General features: G+C 36.8%; 1 protein-coding gene across 1 annotated transcript in view; it reads right to left on the reverse strand.

Moving 5' to 3' along the window:
• LOC105749002 overlaps window positions 1-20,496 on the reverse strand; it is a 45,275-nt gene extending 24,779 nt beyond the window's left edge. Inside the window, exons 1-3 of the mRNA XM_031945915.1 lie at window positions 19,654-20,496; window positions 16,040-16,187; window positions 9,586-10,509 (exon numbers count right to left, since the gene is read on the reverse strand). Of these exons, the coding sequence (XP_031801775.1) occupies window positions 9,586-10,509; window positions 16,040-16,187; window positions 19,654-20,070 (1,489 nt within the window). The 5' untranslated portion in view covers window positions 20,071-20,496. The remainder of the gene's footprint in view (window positions 1-9,585; window positions 10,510-16,039; window positions 16,188-19,653) is intronic.
• Window positions 20,497-21,441: the final 945 nt, after the last annotated feature.

Below are 21,441 nucleotides of genomic sequence, written 5' to 3' on the forward strand. Positions count from 1 at the left end.
TCAACTGAGGATGCCTTTTATAAAGCTCACCCAGCACAAAGTACATGGTCCAGTAGCAAAATAATAACAAAAACAAGATACCGCCTCTAGTTCTTTGGAGTATAATAACAAAAAGTAAGAAGAGATGGATGATAAAGATGAAGAAACTCTCAGTCTTTAGCCCCAGATCTATAAGATTTATATATGCCCCAAAGAAGACAAAGGATATCCTAAACTGTGAGAACACAAGTTCTTCAAAATGCTTAATGTTAAATTCTATTCAATTTGCTAATACATCTTATAAAAGCACTAAAAGGCTCTATACAAATCTCCCTTCCTCCACCACTATCCCAAGCTATAATTTCCTTATTACTTTTACAAAAAAAGGAATGGAGAAGGATGAGGAAAAGGAAAAGACTTATCTGTCAGTTTTTCATTCCCACAGTTCCATTCCTTTTTCCCTGTGTATACTTGTACTATGGTATCAAGTTTCACCCCCTAAAACTACCAAACATAACAGTATAGGGGAAAGAGCACTAAATTGTTTTACAGAATTCCTAGAATTACTGGTCCCAGTAATAGTTCTAATAACTGGATTATTTTAGGCAAAACTTTACCCAGATTAGAAGCTTCCTCGGCTATAAAAAATGAAAGGATTGCAATTACTTTAAATTACTTTTCAAAGTCAACATTTTAGAATCCTCATGAAGTCATTTCCAAAACAAAAATCTCCTTCCCCCCAATAAGAATGGATCATGCCATTCCATACTTTCCCCAACCTACACCCTACCCCACTCCAAAAAAATCCTACTGACTCAAAGAACCCAAGCCTGAGATCTAATGAAAATCAAAAAGCAAGAACCCAAAACAACAGAATTCTAAGATTTCAGACAGCAGGGCTAAGAGAAATAAGTTGGGAGAAAGGATCACTATTAGCAAGTATTTCCTAAATGACAAATATTTACCAAGTAGTCATTGATTACCTGGTCCTGTATCAATACCTTGTAGGATTCATGGAGTTTGGGTGAGAGGTCCCAGACCTCACAGAACTACAAAAGGGAATCTCATATTGGAGATATTTCTCAGCAGTGTCTGAAGAATTAAAATGCATGCAATATATTTGTTGCAGAAAAACACTACAATGCTCAAAGCATGTTTCTGAATGGAAGAAGTCAAGCAAGAAAAAGTGAAGTTGTTTAAGGAGGGTGGAGCAATCTAAGAGGCAAACAGTGCTGGCTAATGCACATTTGGCAACTAAGCTAAGACTAGTGGTCTCAAAATTCCTTTAAATATTAGATTGTACTTCCACTTGTCCCTTCCCTGTTATCTCACTTCTCACTCCACCACAAACCTCAACAATACATCAATATGAAAACATTGGGGTTTTGCCAATACATCAATATGAAAACATTGGGGTTTTGCCAGAGGGAAGGGAACACCTTATAGTAGATGAGTTAAAATGCCTTTGCTATAAAGCTTTGAAATAAAATATACTGGGGTGACCTTACCTTCTTATTCTTTTTTTCTTTTTCCTCACTCCAAATTTATCTTCACCTACCATTTGGCTAAGGAAGCGGTCCTTTCAATGGCAAATTCTTAGTGTCTAATCAATCAACATCTCTTAAACACTTAACTAAGTCCAAGGCACTGGTTTAAGCTCTGGGGTACAAAAAAAGAGCAAATGTAGCCCCTGTCCTCCAGAAGTTTGAGGATGATCAACACTCCATACTGGTATTTATTTTTATGTAGGGGTGTGGCCTCTGGGACTGGCAAACCAAGGTAAAACTGTGATTATAGATCAGAAGAAAGTTAAGAATCTGGAAAGCAATAAATGAAGGCAGAAGGGGAACCATGTCATTTCCTTAGGATGCAAAAAAACCATCAGCAGTATTCACTGTTGTTAATTCTATTGGTGTTTACATCATTGGGGGGGGGGGTTAAAAAAAATAGGGTTTATTGTCTAGATAGACTAAGAGTACCTTCAAAAAGTGAGCATCATTAGACAAGAAGCCAATGCCAAACGATCCCTAGGTGAGACTCATTAGCTTCCTAAAGGATGGTAAGGGACAGTGTGAGCATATAGAACTGTAGCCTAAGATATAAAGCAATATAGAGCAATAGGAGCCAGTCCTGGCAGAGCCTGGAGGCGACAGCAGCAGCATCAAGAGGACATTTTGAAGAAGCTGAAATATGGATTGTACAATGAACAAAAAAGCAGTTCTTGCAGTCCCGGGCCAACAGTGCCTACAGGGTAATATTGCTTTTTCTATACTTCAAGCAAGTAACATTGAAACTAAAAACTACTGCAGCTATACACATACACACACACACACCACCTTTGTATATATTAAAGCATCTGGAATTATGTGTAAACAGAAGCATCATTTTAAGATTTCTACAGCTAGAGAAAGCCTGACAGAAACTGAGTCAACATGTAAGAGGTCCTGTCCAATCACTGTGGAAAGGTATGTGAGGCCCCAAATAATTATTTTAAGAGACAGGACCAGCCTCTAGTAAAGTCTGAAGATTTTACCAAAAAAGATATTGATGGTCAAGTTGATTTCCTTTCTGTTCCTCCAAAAAGATCCTCTATCTCCTTACATCATGCATTTTCTCTGAGTGCCTACCAGGCCTCCTGCCTCTGATTTCCTTCAAGACTCAGCTAAAATCTAACCTGCAAAAAGCCCTTCCCACTCTCCCTTAATGCTAGAGCTTTTTCCTTCAAAAATTACCTCCAAATTATAGAGTGTTAAATTCCAGAGGCCAAGAATTTATTTAGGAATGCTTTGGCCTTTCTTTGCATCCCCCAAGACTCAGCATAACATAATAAAGCTCTTTATAAATGTTTTTTGACTTGACTTGCCTGAAGAAACAATTGGAAGCATTGAGATATCTATTGGAGATTATAAAAATTAAAGTTTCTACTGTAGATTACATTTTATAGACTAACATGCTGCTAGAAGTCATTGGAGCCTTGTTTGATACTAATGTCAGAGGGACATTTTTGGACTGAACCTTTTAAGAGATGGTATCCAGCCCAACAGATGTGTTGATATTAAAGTATCTAATATTGAAAAAGACAACTATCATCAGTGTTTTTCCTTTTTAATGACATTATGTGACACTGTCTTATATTGTTCAGCAGACTGTTCTTGGTCTCAAATGCCTTTAGCCCAAATGTTAATTTGGGAAGATTTGATAACAAACTCTCAAATACCTTCTAATTCATCTAGAAGTGACAAATTTTTTGTCTCCTTTCCATTATTAGGCTAGGGAGAGGACATACCAATGTCCTCCTACTTTTGCAACGAGCCCTAGACTGACTCAAGGTTGGTAAGGTTATTGTTTGATTTTTACGGGCCACTTTAATATATTCTAGAAGTATGTGTTCTCTCCAGCATTAATAGCATCATTTTTAATTAGTTCAATCTAGAAATTTTCCTCAGTTCTATCAGTGATTCAAAAATCCAAATCATGAATATGCTTTATCAAATTACAAAAAGGTAGACTGACAAACCAAAAAAGAAAACCGGAAGGATGGAAACATGGACTGTTTTCTAATCTTATTCAACAAGTATATTATTATATAGCACTAAGGATACAAAGGAAAAAAATTAAAGAATTCCTGTCCTCAAGTAGCTCAATTTCTTACAAATGGGGCAACTCACAATACACAAATTACTTGTTTATGGAAACTTATTTGAACAACTCAGAGTTTGGTGCCATGAATACTATTTTTAAGGGAATTATGGAAATAGAAAAATCATTTTTTATTTTTCTGTTAAGTACAGAAATGCAATTGCAAAGATTACTGTTCCTAGATAGATGACGATTTTTTTTCTACTTATTTGCTTATAAAATTTTATTACTGTATCTCTATAATTAAGAAGAATGGTTTTGTGAGATGAATCTGGGATAAGCTCTTGTTGGCATCCAAGGACTTTAGTGATAAAGTAGTCTGACCCAATAATACTGAGAAACTTTATTATGCAATTTCTTCACATTTTTTGAAAGAATAGCCAGCAAACCCCATGGCCCTAATCTCCCAAGCATGGCACAGGTTACACAATGCTGAGTAAGGTTAAAGTTTAACAACATCCAATTCTAGTTAGAACTGGCTGCTGAAACTCTCCAGTAAGTTTGCTGATACAGCATAGCTAGAATTTTACTTTCCTCCTCCAAGTTGGCTTTCCTGGTTAATTTTTAGAAATCCTACATTAGTTGCTGTTCCATATTCCCTGACCCTTTTACCCTACCAGCAAATGTGACAATCATCACAGCAGGCACTTTGTCTGAAAACCCTACATAAACCCAGTTCCCCAAGGAGCTGTACTGTTAGCCAGAGCCCATTCCTCCTGTTTATCTGGACCACCACCCACTACTACAGCTGCCCCAGTATAGCCGGAGATGGTAGGATTGAGGGAAATCACATGTAACTCCAATCTTGACAATGCTATCCATCTGCCCAAATTCTTCTTTGCTGAGCTTTGCTGTATCATAAACCATTTTGACCCATCTGATTTACTCATTTGCTACAATTCCACCCTAAAGCAATCATTTGCTTTATTAAGCATTTGATTAATGTTTTTTAATTAATTATTAAGTGCTTAGTATGTGCTAGTCATTGTCAAAGCCCTGGAAATAAAAAAAAAAAAGACAAAATTCAGTCCCTGTGAGGAGGAGCTCACAACCTAATGGAGGAGACACGTGCAAGCAAATATATACAAAGCCCGTTATCTGCAGGACAAATAAAAGATAAAATCAAGAGAGAAGGCATTAGAGTTAAGAGAGGTTGGGACAGGCTTTCTGTACAGGGTGACATCCTAATTAGGCCTTAAAGGAAGTGAAGCCAGACTAGACGCCATTGCAAAAATGCTGGTGGTCTGTGAGGTAGGTAGCATTTCCAAACTAAGCCCCACAGGTATGGCTGGGCACTCTCCTCCCAATTCTCAACACCACATCCCACTAATATATTGTGTAGTAGCATATACTGAACAACAATAACAGATTCTGATGTTGAGAGTTAATTCAAATATCAAAAATTAATTTTTTGACCATTTTGGCCCAAAATAAGATCTTCTGCTCTGCTAAGAGAAAGGATCCGAGTAAGTTGTAAAACAGGACACAGAGAAATAAAAATACCAAGTGACCAACATGGATAAATATGTGTTCAAAATATATACATACCTATAGCATAACTATACATCCACTACTCAGTGACCGTGGCTTTCAGGGTAAAAAGAGAAGATGCAAAGTAAAATCCCTTTCCACCGCTTTAGTTGAAAAAGTCTACATACTATAAAAAATGATGAACAAGCTCATTTTAGAAAGGCCTGGAAAGATGTACAAAAACTGATGCCGAGTGAAACAGAACCAGGAATACATAGTACACAATAACAGTAAGAATGTTCAATAATCAATTATGAAAGACCTGGTCCTTCTTAGTGGTTCAGTGATCCAAAGCAATCCCCATAGACTCTGGACAGAAAATGCCATCTGCATCCAAAAATGGACTATGGAGATTGAATGTAAATCAACACATGCTATGTTCAATCCTTTTTTTCTGTTTTTATAAAGTAATATGTATTAAAAATAAGTAATTTTTTTTAAAAAGAAAAAGTCTATATAACTACAAATCAGAAGAAAAATTAAGTTACTCAGGTCAAATCCACAGCACTATGGAAAACAGGAATTTCCAGAGACAGAGGAGACAGCCTTCTTAGGAGTCAGAAGGGCTCCCTTTGTCCATAGTGTCCATAAACTAAGTACCCACTCCAGGAATTGAGAAAACTAATCCTTTTCCAAATCCTACTTTCTCAATGCTGATCTGAAAGAACAAAGGAAATACCTCATTCATCTTCTCTCTAAAGAATGTAGTAAAGGAAGCTAGATATCCCATTAGGCCAAGTTATCTGAGGGATGTGGTTCTCAGGATAGGGATGTCAAGACCTGAATTTAGTTATCATTCAAGATAAATTCAGGCTAAGAGAAGAAGGGGCAGAGAAATCAACAACTTGGATCGGGACTATTATGCTGAATAGCCTTTGTACCTGGCTCGAGGCCCAGCTCCTTATCAGATAGAAATCAAAATCATTCTGAAACATCTGTATGATGTTATTCTACATTTCTCCAAGGCAGTGACTGAAGTTTCTGTTCAATTTGAACCTCTTTTAAAAGAAGTTGTCCCCAATTCATTTCAGAAAATTCACCTGCCTATATTCTATATAAACATATATATATACATATAGATATCTTAAGAAGAAGACATTGACCACCCAAATCTCTGTCTTGATCTCCTGAAGTGCAGCATTTATTTTTCTAGGATATCATTTTTTTTTTTTTTACTCTTTGCTTTTGTTTTTTACAGATGACCATTTAAGTTCCAAGTTATCTTCATCTCATATTACAGATGGACAATATGTGATACAGATGTAAATGTGGAACCATGTAACATATTTCCATGTTATCAATTGCTTCTCTGGATATGGATAATATTTTCCTTAATAAATCCTTCAGGGTTGATTTGAATGATCATATTACTCAGAATAGCTTAGTCATTCACAGTTACTCCCTAAATAATATTGCTGTTACAATATACAGCAAACTAGTAGTTTCACTGCATTACATTATGCAAGTCCATGTTTTTTTGGATTTTTTTTGCTGAGGCAATTAGGGCTAAGTGACTTGCCCAAGGTCACACAGTTGGAAATCTTAAGTGGGTGAAGTCACATCTGAACTCAAGTCTTCCTGACTTCAGGGCTGGTGCTCTAACCACTGCCCCACCTAGCTGCCCCAAGTCTATGTTTTTTCTAAAATTTTCTAAAATGTTTTTCTGCTCATTATTTCTTATAGAACAATGGTATTTTATCACAATTATATGCCATAACTTAGTCATTAGTTGACTTAGTTTTCATAATTTTCTTTCATGACTTTTTTCCAATTTTTCCTCTACCTATATTATTTGACTTTTAAAGTCCTTTTTAAACTCTTCAAGAATTCTTTTTGGGCTTATGACCATTTTATATTTTGTGTTGAAGTTTTACAAGTAGCTGTTTTGATTTTATTGTCTTCTGAGTTTGAACCCTGATGGTCACAGTAATTATCTCTGGTCAGGTTCTTCCTCTGTTGGTTTTTTTTTTTTAATCAGCATATTTTTTCTTGTTTCTTAACTTTGTTAAGGTCAGGCTCTGCTCCTAAGGGTTAGAGGCAATGTCTCCAGCTTTAGGTTTTTTGGTGCTCTTTTCTTGATCACCACATGGTTGAAAAGAGATAAGTCTCTCATAGTAGATCACATAACCTTGCTGTTACTGTGAACAATGTTCTCCTGGTTCTGTTCACGTCATTCACATCAGTTCAGGTAAGCTTTCCAGATTTTTCTAAAATCAGCTTGCTCAATATTTCTTATAGAACAATAATATTTTATTACGTTCATATATATAATTTATTCAGCCATTCCCCGATTGATAGGCATCTACTCAAATTTCAATTCTTCACCACCACAAAAAGAAATTCTACAATCATTTTTGTACATGTATGTATAATTTCTTTAGTTTAGACATTTAGTTGTCTAAATCATATACTTACTTGTATTTTGTTGCTATGTGGTATGTGATATTGATCTATTCCTAGTCTCTGCCACTCCAATGCTCTCCAATTTTCACAACTGTTTTTGTCAAATAGTGAATTCTGAAACCAATAACTGGATTCATTGGCTGTATCAAACATTAGGCTATTGGGCTCATTAGTCAGAAGAAGAAAAAACTTAAAAAAAAAAAGACACCACATTTAGGAGACTCAACATTTAAAAAAAAAAAAAGGATGCAAAAAAAAAACAAGAAATAAAGTATAAGAAAATAAGGTGGAGAGAAATATACAACTAATAATCACAAATAGGAATGGAATAAACACCCTTAAAAAGGGCAAGTATAGCAGAATGATTACAAAACAAAGTTGTTTACAAGAAACACACTTGAGACATGAAGATATATAGAAAGTTAAAGTGAGAGGCTGGAGAAATTTATTTTCCTTCACTTGAAGTAAAAAAGGCAGGGGTAGCAATGATGATATCAGATAAAACAACAAAAATAGACCTAATTAAAAAAAAAAAAAAAAGATAAAACAGGAAAGCTACATTATACTGAAAGGTACCACAGACAGATTTATACTAATACCCAACACATATACATCATATATCACAAGATCTAAATTTTAAAGGAAAATGTAATTAATTAATAAGGAGAAAGAAATTGAACTATAATAGTGGAGGAGTTCAATTTCCACCATGTCATAACTCTGACTAAAAAAAAATTTTTTTAAAGAAATGAAAGACCTAAATATCACTTTAGAAAAATCAAAGATAAAACACCTTTGGAAAATATCTATCTGGAATAGAAAAGAGTATTCCTATTTTTCAGCTATGTATGGCACTTTCCCAAAAACTGACCATGTATTAAGAACATAAAAACCAGATAAAAATGCATATAATCAAAAATATTAAATTCAACTTGTATGATAAAGCAATAAAAATCATCTTATAAATGAGCAAAAGTAAAAATCAATTAGAATTAAGTAACTCAAATATAAAGAATAGATGAATCAAAGAATGAATCATAGAAGCAAATAAGATAACAATAAGAAAAGAACATAATAAAATTTGAGGGATGTGGCCAAAGCAGTACTTAAAGGAAATGTTATGACAAATATTTTCAGCAATAAAAAAGAAAGCAGATCAACAAATAAGGCATGCAAGAAAAAATAACTAGAAAACCAGTAAATTTAACATACCTCCTAATTAAAAACCATGGTAGAAATCTTAAAAATCAAAAAGGAGAAAAAAAATTGAAAGCAAAACCCCCAATCAACTAATAAATAAAACTGTGAACAGGAAAAAAAAAAAGGAAACAGATAAGCTATTAAATAATTAGATTTAAAAAACAAAATTACCATTATCAAAAAAGGAAAATGTAAATTCACAATCAATGGAGAAAAATTAATAGGAACTTATTTTGCCCAATATATGTCAATAAAAGTGAAAATCCAATATAACAACTCCCTCATCACTGTCATACTACTTTTTTACTGTGGAAAAAATTTTTTTTGAAATCTCTCCTCAGAGAGATGCCAGTGGAGGTCAGGAGGTAAGTTGGAATAATCAGCTACAGAAGACAATCCAAAGACAATATTCAGGATACCTTCTTATTAATGACAAATGATGACAAATATAGGAAATCATAAAGAATGGATAAAGGAATAGAACAAATTTGCTCTAATTCCTAGTTTCTTGGAGTGAGTAAGCTCTGGCTTGAGAGATTACATTTCGACTTATTTCAAATTCCTTGAGTTTCCTAAAAAGTAAAGGAATCAATGAACAATGTTTACTCTCCCTACCCCTTGATAATACATATTAGTCTATCAGGAAAATAAATCTTAATGAATGTCTCATAGGCATATGAAAATAAGAAGAGAGCCATACAAAAATAAGACAAGCACAGGCTCTGCCCCTGAAGAGTTCACAATTACTTTATAAGGTTATGATCCCAGGATATATTTTCTGAAATTTAATAATAGTTACAATGTTGTCTGAAAATTTGTCATATGCACACGGTCAAAGTTTGGTGTGTACTCTTCGATGTGTCATAAGGCCAGACCAGTGCCTGAAGGGTTTCCCACATTCTTTACATTCATAGGGCTTCTCTCCAGTATGAATTCTCTGATGTTGAGTAAGAGCTGAGCGTTGATTGAAAGCTCTCCCACATTCATTACACTCATAAGGTTTCTCTCCAGTATGAATTCTCTGATGTTGAATAAGGGAAGAGTTCTGATTGAAGGCTTTCCCACATTCTCTACAATGATAGGGTTTATCTCCAGTGTGAATTCTTTGATGCTGAATAAGGTCTGAGCTCACCCTGAAAGCTTTCCCACATTCACTACATGAATAGGGTTTCACTCCAGTGTGAATTTTCTGATGTTTCCTAAGATATGAACGGCGGCTGAATGCTTTCCCACACTGAGTACATTTGTGAGGCTTCACTCCTATATGAATTCCCTGATGTTTTCGAAGTTCTGAATTTTGCTTGAATGTTTTCTCACATTCATTACATTCATAAGGTTTCTTGACAGTCTCATCTATTTGATGTACACTAGAAGATGAATTCTGTCTAGAGTTTTGGTTGTTTGTATTAGATATATGGGTCTTCTCTTCTGTCGGAATTCTATGTTGTGTAACTAGATTTGAGTTCAAATGACAACTACACAAGCATTCGTCATATTTATGTCCATTCTCTCCTAAGGAAATTTTTTCAGAAGGCATAGTCACTACTATAAAATTTCCATCCTGGGAAAGGGATTCATCTTCTTCCTCCATTTTGTTTCCCTGCTGCCTAGCTAAAGTGCCTTCACATTCATAGGCTTCTCCCACCTTGGTTCCCTTGGAAATATCCATTGGAAGCCTTCCTGATTTCATCTCCTGTGACTCCCCTTCTTTAGAAAGTTCTTGCTTTGCAAGTGACCACTTGGTACCAGTCTCAAAATCTGAAATGATCAACAGAAAATACAAATGTTGTGTAAACTGGGAGAAAAGAAACTTCTTAAAAGAAAAATTGACAAAAGTTCATATCTCAGAAGCCATATATATATATATATATATATATATATATATATATATATATATATATTTCTCGAAGCCACATAGACTATAATCTACTGTAATTATTACAACAACCCTTTCAATATGCAGGAAGCATGACCATCCTTATTTCTAGATGTTAGAAAACTTAAGGATAAGAGAGATGATATGACTATAGATTTCGAGGGGGAAGGGTCTTTAGAGGCAATCCATCTCAACCCTCTTTGACAGATGAGGAAACTGAGGCTAAAGAGCAATTCAATTACTTGACCAACTTCACACACCATGAGTAGGTTGTGAATCCGGGACTAAAATCCAGATTTATTTTAAATATATCACTATTTCAATGAAGCCATTTTGCCTCTTAGGAAACAGAATAATCAAAATTAAGTTGTATGTTGTTCAAAATATGCATACATGTTTCAATGGGCTTTTGCAAACAGAATCCCAATCTAAAGTTAAATGGTAAAAGGAAACAAAATTGAAAATACAGGTACCGAGAGAGAGGTAGGCAAGAGTTATCTTGCAGAGAAGACAAGGTAGCCAAAAAAAAAAAAAAAAAGTCTACAATCAAACAAAAAAAAAGGAAGAGACAAATTGGAGAAAGTAAGAAGCCAAGACAGAGGAAATAATTTCATACACAAAAATATAACAGAACTTTTTTATTATAACAAAAAACTTGGAGGAAGTAAACATTCATAACCTGAAGAATGACTGAACAAATTGTGGTATATGAAAATAATAAAATATTATAGTGCATAAAGAAATTATCAAGGGGGGCAAGGGAATGGAACCAAGATGGCAAAGAAAAAGGCTGCAACTGTCCTGACTTCTTCCAAAAATCCCTCAAAACATCTTTAAATAATGCCTTAGTTTTTCTTTCAAATTAAAAAAAAATTCCTTAAAAAATAGAATTGGCGAAATGGAAAAGGAAAACCAAAAGTTCAGTGAAAAGAAAAATTCCTTAGAAATCAGAATTGAGCAAATAGAAGTTAATGACTTTCTGAGAAATCAAGAAATAATAAAAACAAACCAAAGGAATGAAAAAAAAAGAAGATAATGTGAATTTGGAAAAACAAATGACTTGGAAAATAGATTCAGAAGAGATAATTTTAAAATTATTGGATTACTTGAAAACCGTGATCAAAAAAGGAATCTAAACATCATCTTTCAAGAAATTGTCAAGGAAAATTTCCCTGATATTCTAGAACAAGAGCGTAAAATAGAAATGGAAAGAATCTACCTAGAAATCCCCAAATGAAAACTCCCAGGAATATTATAGCCAAATTCTACAATTTCCAGGTAAAGGAAAAAATATCACAAGCATCTGGGAAGAAGCAATTTAAATAGCATGGAGTTACAGTCAGGATAACATGAGAATTAGTTTAAAAGTTCAAATGGTTTAGAATTTGATATTCTGGACAGTAAAGGAGTTAGGATTACAATGAAGAATCACCTACCCAGCAAAAGCGAGTATAATTCTTCAGGGAAATAAACAGACATTCAATGAAATAAAAGACTTTCAAACATTCTTGATGAAAAGACAAGAGCTGAAAAGAAAATCTGACTTTCAAATACAAGATTTAAGATAAGCATTAAAAAGGTAAATAGGAAAGAGTAATCATAAGAAATTTAATGAGATTGGATTGTTTGTATACATATATGGGAAGATGATACCTGTAACTCATAAGAATTTTGTTATTATTTGGGAAGTTAGGAGTATATGTAGGCAAAGGGCACAAGTGTAAGTTGTATATGAAGGGATAATATCTAAAAGAATTAAGGAGTGAAAAAAGGAATGCACTAGGAGAAAGGGAAAGGTAGAATGGGATAAATTATCTCACATAAAAGAGACAAGGAAAGTTTTTACAGTGGAGGGCAAGATGGGGGAAAACGGGGAGGGGGAAGGGAGGGAGTTAACCTTACTCTCAATAAAACTGGCTGAAAAAAGGAATCACATTAAAACAAGTCTCCCACTACACACCTCTCAGATTAGCTAAGATAGCAGGAAAAGATAATGATAAATGGTGGAGGGGATGAAAACTGAAATACTACTACATTGTTGGTGGAGTTGTGAAATGACCCAACCATTCTGGAGAGCAATTTGGAACAATGCCCAAAGGGTTATCAAACTATGCATACCCTTTGATCTAGCAGTATCTCTACTGGGCTTATTTCCCAAAGAGATCTTAAAGGAGGGAAAAGGACCCATATATGCAAAAATGTTTGTGGCAGCTCTTTTTGTAGTGGCCAGAAACTGGAAACTGAGGGGAAGCCCATCAGTTGGGGAATGGTTGAATAAGTTATGGTACATGAATTATGGAGTATTATTGTTCCATAGAAAACGATCAGCAGGATGATTTCAGAGAGGCCTAGAGAGACTCCCATGAACTGATGCTAAGTGAAATGAACAGAACCAGGAGATCATTATACATGGCAATTACAAGCCTATACAATGATCAATTCTGATGGACATGGCTCTCTTCAACAATGAGATCATTCAAACCAGTTCCACTTGTTCAGTGATGAAGAGAGCCATCCTCACCCAGAGAAAGACTTTTGGGAACAGAGTATGGAACACAACAAGCATTCTCACTCTCTCTGTTACTTGCTTGAATTGTGTTTTCTTTCTCAATTTTTCTTTTTCTTCTTTCTTGATCTGATTCTTCTTGTGCAACAAGATAATTGTATAAATATGTATACATATATTGGATCTAACATGTATTTCAAAGTATTTAACATGTATTGACCTACCTGCCAGCTAGGGAAGGGGGTAAGAGGAAGGAGGGGAAATTTTGCAACAAAAGGTTATGCAAGGGTCAATGTTGGAAAAATTACCCATGAATATGCTTTGCAAATAAAAAGTTTTAATTAAAAAAAAAAGAATCATTCAAATACTGAATGGCAGGATAAAAAAAAGAGCCTAGACATTCTATTTCAAGAAATCTTGAAAGAAAACCCCCCCAGATCTTTTAGAACCAAAAGACAAAGTGGAAATAGAAGGAATCTACTGTTCACCTGCTAAAAAAAAATTCCAACATGAAAATTTGAAATTACAGCCAAAATCCAGAGTTTCCAGATCAAATAAAAAATACTGCAGATAGCCAGAAAGAAAAAATTAAAGTACCAAGAAATCATAATCAGGATCATGCACTATACACTATTTAGCAGCACCACTACTAAGAAATGGAAAGCTTAAAATATGACATTTCAAAAGATACATCTATGTATAGGGAAGGAAGGAGAGAATACACACACACACACACACACACACACACACACACACACACACACTTCTCTTAACCACACCTTTGGCTTGTAGTCAAAAATAACTTAATAAAACAGTACAATCCTACAGGAGAAATAACAGACCTTTAATCAAAGAGAGGACTTCCAAGTATTCCTAATGAAAAGACAGAGCTGAGCAGAAACTCCAAAGTTCAAACAGGAGTTAAGGGAAATGTAAAAAGGTAAATTTAAATAAACAATGATAAAGGATTAACAAGGAGAAACTGTCTATCTTCTAATATGAAGAGATTAAGTGATTCCTCTGAACCCTATCATCATCAGGGGTCACATAGGGGATTGGAATTAGAGTGGAATCTAATTTGAATTAAGCTTTGGAGTAATTTTGTTATGTCTTGATAAGCCAAGAAGAATAAAAAGGAAGGGGAAGAGAATAAGTGAATAGGAGGGAGAAATTTAAAGAAAATTATCTCCTTAATTGAGGTTCACAAATAAATATCTGATACTTGATAGGCAGCTAACACTTGAACCTCACCCTTAATCTGAAAGTGGTCAAAGAATGAAAGAACACATGCATGTGCATGTACACATACACACACACAGAGAGTTGGATAGAGAAATACATATATCAGAAGGGAAATAGGAGGGAAATGGAAGAAAGGAGAAATAGAGGAGAGTAGACTAAGGGAAGATTGGTTTTAAGTAAAATCCTAAGAATATATTTATAGCTCTTTTTGAGGTAACAAAGTATGGGAATTATGAGGGAGTGCCCATAAACTGTGTGATCAAAAACCATGGTGCTATAAGCAAATGGTGATGGGAATGGTTTCAGAGAAATTCGGGAAGAATTGCATGAACTGAGGCAGCAGGAAATGAAAAGAACCGAACACAATTTATACAAAGACAACAATACAGTATAGTAAAGACAACAATTTTGTAAGAATTAGGAACTCTGATCAGCATAATGACCAACCAAGATTCCAGAGGACTAATGATGAAATGTGCTATCTACCTTCTAATAGAAAAATAAAGTATTCAGAGCATAGAATGAGATATTTTTTTGACATGAGAAATTTGTGTTGCTCTGGTCCTGAAATTGGGAAGATTAATATAAAATCAACCCCTGGACAAGTTACATTACAAGCCCCAAATCATACTGATTCGAACTAGCAAAGCAAGAACTTCAACTAATGTTCTTTAATACAAAATCCTGTATGTCACACTATCTCTTTTTTTTTATTTCAGTAGTATTTTTATTTTTTCAATTACATGCAAATTCAGCTTTCAACATTCATCTCTGCAAGAGTTCAAGTTTCAAAACTTTCTTCTCCCTCCTTCTCCCCTTACCCCTCTCCAAAACCACAAGCAATCCAATATAGGCTATACATGCCCAATCGTTCCAAATATAACCTACACAGTAGCCATGGTATAAAAGAAAAAATCAAAACAAAAGAGAAAAACCATGAGAAAATAAAAGCAAAGAAAGGGAAAAAAAGATGAAAATAATATGCCTTAATCCATACTCAGTCTCCACAGTTTTCTCTCTGGATTCAGATGACATTTTCTATCCTAAGTTTAGTGGAATTGTCTTAGATCACTGCATTGCTGAGAAGAGCTAAAGTCTATCACAGATGATCATCACATAATCTTGCTATTACTGTATACAATGTTCTCCTGGTTCTGCTCACTTCACTCAGCATTAGTTCTTAGAAGTCTTTCCAGGCTTTTCGGGAATCAGCCTGCTGATCGTTTCCTACAGAACAATAATATTCCATTACATTCATATATATAATTTATCCAGCCATTTCCCAACTGATGGGCATCCACTCAATTTCCAATTTTTGCCACTAGAAAATTAGCTGCTACAAACATTTTTCCACATGTGGGTCCTTTCCCCTCTTTTATGATCTTTTTGGGATGGAGACAAACCCAGTAATGACATTGCTAATTCAAAGGATATGCAGAGTTTTATGGCCCCTTGGACATAGTTCCAAACTGCTCTCCAGAATGGCTGAATCAATTCATAACTCTACCAATAATTCATTAGCATCACACTATCTCTTAATCACTGAAGACTGGAAACTCAGGAGCCAGACCCTGTTCTAACACATTTAAAAATAACTCCCTCTCCCATCACCACCTCTGCTCTCTCTTCTTTTCCTCCTTCTGATATAAAGTCTTGCTCCTCACCTCTTTCTTGTGGGAACTGGGGCTCTGGAGACCCACACTTGATCTCGGCATTCATAGGCTGAAGGTGGACATTTAGTGCATCCTCTGCTGCTTTCAAAGGTACCATCTTCTCCCCGGTACCTCCCTTTCTCTGTGCATTTGATGCAACCTGAAGATAGTGAGATATGTTTGGCTTTGTGAAAGAATCATCATGGAAGCCAAAACATAAAATATAGAAAGAAAACACATTCTTACAGGGATACAAGACAGGAGAAGAAGAACAAGAATCTTGTTTGTCAGATTCAAATTTGCTACATTAAGATAAATCATATAACAATGAGACACTTTTTATTAAGAATGAATAGTCTCCTGCCCTTCAGGAAAATGGCTTACTTGGTACATAAAAGAATTTCCACAGGAAATTGTTATTGATATACAGGAAATCTCATGAAATTTCATGTGATTATTTAAACAAATTAATGATTTAATGTTGAGTACTGTGAATGTATGAGAAATCTTAAAACAATTATAAAAATATTCCTATTTATATTTATCCATTTTAACCAATTAAAAATAAATTATGGGCTTGCTTACCTTTTACCATTAATAAATCTAACCATAATGATAATATTACCTTAACTTTTAAAAACTGAAAAATCATGCTGTTACAGAACATGCATAAATCCTAAATATAAAATATTAAGAGAAGATTTAGAGTATAGAGCAGGTAGTCAAAAGAAATCTGATTACTTCCTTTGCTGTTGTGATAGAAGACAACAAGGGAATCTTAAAAGTTATCTACTCTAAAGCATTCATGTTACAATATTAGAAACATATATAAATTATAGTGCTCCATCTCCAAAGTCTTCAATTCTTAAAATTCCTTTTCTAATCACAATTTAACTCTCCACCACCTTTCCATTCCTACCAAATCTGCTCTTCATAACCACAATGATTAGTCGCCCTCAACCTTCACTGCTGTTCCAGCTCTATCCAACCTTGATCCCCAAAGATCAGCTATTTCGGTGACATTTAATAATCACCCTAGAATCTTTTACCTCTTTCACTTTTCACAGTGGCCTATACCCAAACTTGAATAACCTTGGCTAGACCTAAAATACTGAATGCTACTGGAGAAAGTAAAAAAACTGTACACAGAGGGTAAGAAGGTCCAAAACAACCGCAAACATCAGGCTGGATCCCTCGTTACAACTTGTTCTATCACATTCCCGAGATTTCAAATGTTTTCTACTTTCCCAAAATCTCCAATGTTATTTCTTAGCCCTTTCACCAATTATACATAATATTATTTCCTACTTACCCTAAGAAAACTGAAATCATCTGACCTAAACCTCCTCAACTTCTTTCTTCCTCCCTCACTTCAAAACCTCTCTTATCACCCATCTTTTCTTCCCTCTTGACCCAAACAAACAGTTGGCCTTCCTCTTTGCCAAGACTAACTCTACTTATCATTTTGATCCCATTCTCTCTTGCCTTTCCCAAGATTTTGTTCCCATGATAATCGTTCCCATAATGAATCAAGAAGATAGGAGGAGCAATCTGGCTTCAGACACTTATAGCATCTGGGAAAGTCACTAATGAGATGACAAGTGAAAAGCACTTAGCAAAACTTCAAGCTATGATTATTAAATACCCCTTTCTCTCATCAAGCTCCTTCCTCCCATCTCTACAAGCCATATTTTGCCTCCCTTATCCTAAAAACAAAAACTTTCTACTGACATTGCTACCTCTCTCAAATGACCACTCAACCTTTTTTCCTCCTCTTCAGTGTCAAGTTTCTAAAAAGGATAAACTACATTAATTATTTCTTTTCCCTCATTACCCGATCTTCCCTACTATTTTGGTTTCTCTATTCTATATTAGTGACCATTTCTAATGTGTCAGCCTTGACCTCTCTGCAGCTTGTGACACTATATCCTGCTCCCTCTCTCTTTCCTCTTTTTTTCTTCTCCCCTACTTGCTTCCCAGACACCGTACTCTTAGTTTTCTGTTTGCCAATCCTCTTCCTCTCTTCTTTGATTTCTTTTCTTTCTCTTGCTTTCCTCTAGAGGTAGATGTTCTGGAAAGCTCTATCTTTGACCCCTTTCTCTTACTACTTTTTCTTTCTTTTGGTATTATTATCCCCACTCACAACTGCAATTCTGGTCTCCATGGAAGCAAAGGGTTCCTTCTACTATGTCTCTCATTCTCTTTTGGTCTACAATTATTTGCTAGAAAGGCTTCTTAAACTTTTTCCACTTGTAACCTCTTTGACATGATCCCAGGTATATATGCATATAAAACAGGTATACAAATCAAACATTTATTGATAATAAATTATAATTTTGTGACCCAGCTTCTTAAACTGTGGTTTATAATCCCATATGGGGGTGCTAGATGACCTGGAGTATCCAATCTCCAAATGTTCCAAACTAAACAAATAAATTCTGCCCATTCACCCTCAGTTCTGTTAAAGAGATGAACAACCTCTCAAACCTTCACAAAATCTTTGGATATAGCCAACAAGGGAGAAAAAAAAATGCAAATTTTGTTGATTCTTTGTCTGAGATCTTTCTCACAACCATGCCATCGTTTTCATTTACATTTCCACTACAGCAGGTCTCTTTCCTCTGGACTAGTGCAATAATCCTTTTAACCACTTTCCCAGACTCTAGGCTCAGCACTTCCATTCATTGCCCAATGAATCTCAACAATAACTCTATTCATTTCATTTCCTTCCATAAATAAGCATCAATAGGTCCCTACTACCTACCCTAATATCAGAAGCGCTCTTTCTAGCTCTAAATGCTTACACTATTATACATCTATATACACAGTCATACCAGGAAGGCACTAACTTCCTTCCTCTCCCATACCCTAGATCCAATGTATCTTTTGAAAGTCTTCCAATGTACAGTAACACAGACATCTCCTTCAAGAACTTTTCTTGGCTTCAAGTCGCTCCACCACTATCAGCCAAAAGCAAATGTATCCTTTTCTGAACTCTCATAATAATCTGTACCTCTCCTATATATCTTTATTGCATTTAACTGGGATTATAGTTACTGTCTTATCTTCCCAATCAGATTCTTAATACTCAAAGAAGTTACAAAGCTCAGGCATATACATGTTCACTGAATGGAGTCTAGTACCATTGCATTGATTTTTAGATAATACAAGAAGCAAGAATCGTCATGCTTTTTTGTAGCATTCACATAATTACCAATGCCCTAAACAGAGTAGGCAAGTCAATAAAAATCTGAATGAATCCATAAACATGTTTCCTATATCCCACATCCCCCTACAAGGAGAGAATTGCTTCATTTCTGACACTTTCATATGGTCAAAAGCAGTTAGTAACAGGAGGACAAAGCAAACACAGAAGCTAAGACTCTGAGCCACTTAAGTTACACTAAAGATTTGAACACAGCACTTTCTTCTCATTCCTTTTCCCTTAATCAACAAATTAAGTCAATAAGCATTTATTAAGCACCTACTATGTACCAGGCACAAAGTGCTGGGGATACAAGGAAAGGCAAAAACCGTTCCCTGTTCTCAAGGAGTTTACAGCCTAATAGAGGAGACAACATAACCCACTTCCCCACTAGAAGTCATCACACCTGCCTCTTTCCCACCTGACGTCCTGGTTCACCAAGTTCTCTCTCCAAACCTTCCAGCACAGTTACCACCTCCTCTCCACTCTCTGGATGCTGATCTCTCACCCAGCTCTGCAGATCCTCCGGCAAAATGGTCAGGAACTGCTCTAGGACCAGCAGCTCCAGAATCTGCTCCTTGGTGTGTACCTCTGGTCTTAGCCACTGATGGCAAAGTTCCCGGAGTTTGCGGAGAACCTCTCGGGGTCCAGGCGTGTCACCGTAGCCAAACTGCCTGAACCTCAGGCGGAAGATCTCCTGGGTGGAAGGGCTGTTACATTTCTTCTCCCATATGTAATCCTCTTCTTCCTCCACCTTCACTTGGACGACTTGAAGTCTCTCTTTCCATGTGGGATTCTGAGGATCGGGGGCTTCAGCCTCTCGGGGTTCTAGAGCCATTTGAGTTTGTGCAAAGCTTTCAAACACCTCTCTAAGGGTCTGTGCCTGTACGGTCCCCTTTGGCTGCTCTTACACAACACCGCTAGAGATGAGAAACCAGTCAACAATGAGTTATTAATGAAGAGTACTATTAAGAGACCTTAAACAGCTTACTGAAGGTCGGCCAAAAGGGAAATTCATTGAACGCAACTCTGACAAAAGTTAAACAAGTAATTCCCAAGCAATTTTGGATATTTTCTCTTTGGGGAAAATAGAAATGATCATGAATCTGTGGGCCCCCTAGTGGCCACCGGACCTCACTGAGGTCACACTTCAGGGGGTCGCGGTAATGCCTGCAAGCCTGCGCAAAAATCCCAGCAGTCGACCTCTCCCCCCGACTCGCAGCTGGTCCCCAGTAATTTATCTTTTCCTGTCTCAACACGCGCTCGATACCATTCTGGGGCCAGGAAACAGAAGCGCCGAATTCAGAGATTTCATACGTAAAGGGCTTTCAGTTGACACCGGGACTTGCAATCGCATCATCTCGAATCTCTTTTAGTGGTTTAGCTCCTTCCCATTGCAGAAACACTTCAACCCCGACCCTCCGCTAACCATAGCGACCCTCCCAGCACCAGACTACATTTCCCGAAACCTCCAAGCCAGGTTTCCGCCCTTCTCTGGGTGATTCAAACAGACCGACCACTGTCAAGCGGTTGCTATAGAAACGGGCTTGGGCTGCACGTGATCCCCCCAGAGGCCATACTCGGGCTCCGGGCTGCCTCTGCACAAGAGAGCACAGGTCTACACTATACGGGCGCTGCAACCAGTGCTGCTGTTCAAATGCTTCACTGAGTAAGAGAGCTCAAGGCTCAGGATGCAGCAAAGAAAGGAAGCTGGCTCCTGGGTCCCAGAGAACGGCGCCGCCGCCCGGATTTCTGGGAAACATCCAGGGAAATGGCCGTCCCGAGACCCAGAGGCCTCTGGGAATCGTAGTCCAGCGACAACAAGTAAAAGCTTTCATGACATCCTGTGAGCAGCTGCTGGAAATGCTTGCTCAAGTCCTCCCTCTCAGGGAATTGTCCTCCCGCAGCTCTGCTTATTAAACGCGTCCTGGCTTCTCCACCTAGAAGAGGGCGGGCCCTTCACCCTCCCGCCTCCTTACCTTCTGGCCTCCAGAAGATGGCGGTGGAGATGAGGCCGAGGAACCCCAGGACGGAGTTTGGCGCCGGAAAATCGGGCCGGTCCCGCTCCGGTGACGTCACTGAGGGGGAGTCGGGGTCGGCCCGGCTCGGGGGGGGGGGAGGCGGGGGAGATGTAGCCGATTGCCGGGGCGACCCTCGCTCCGTTTCGCCCAAGCCGCGGGACTCCCTTTGGGCGCGGGAGAAAAGGTCC

The sequence above is a fragment of the Sarcophilus harrisii genome, chromosome 1, assembly GCF_902635505.1.
Source record: "Sarcophilus harrisii chromosome 1, mSarHar1.11, whole genome shotgun sequence".
Classification (NCBI taxonomy): domain Eukaryota; kingdom Metazoa; phylum Chordata; class Mammalia; order Dasyuromorphia; family Dasyuridae; genus Sarcophilus; species Sarcophilus harrisii.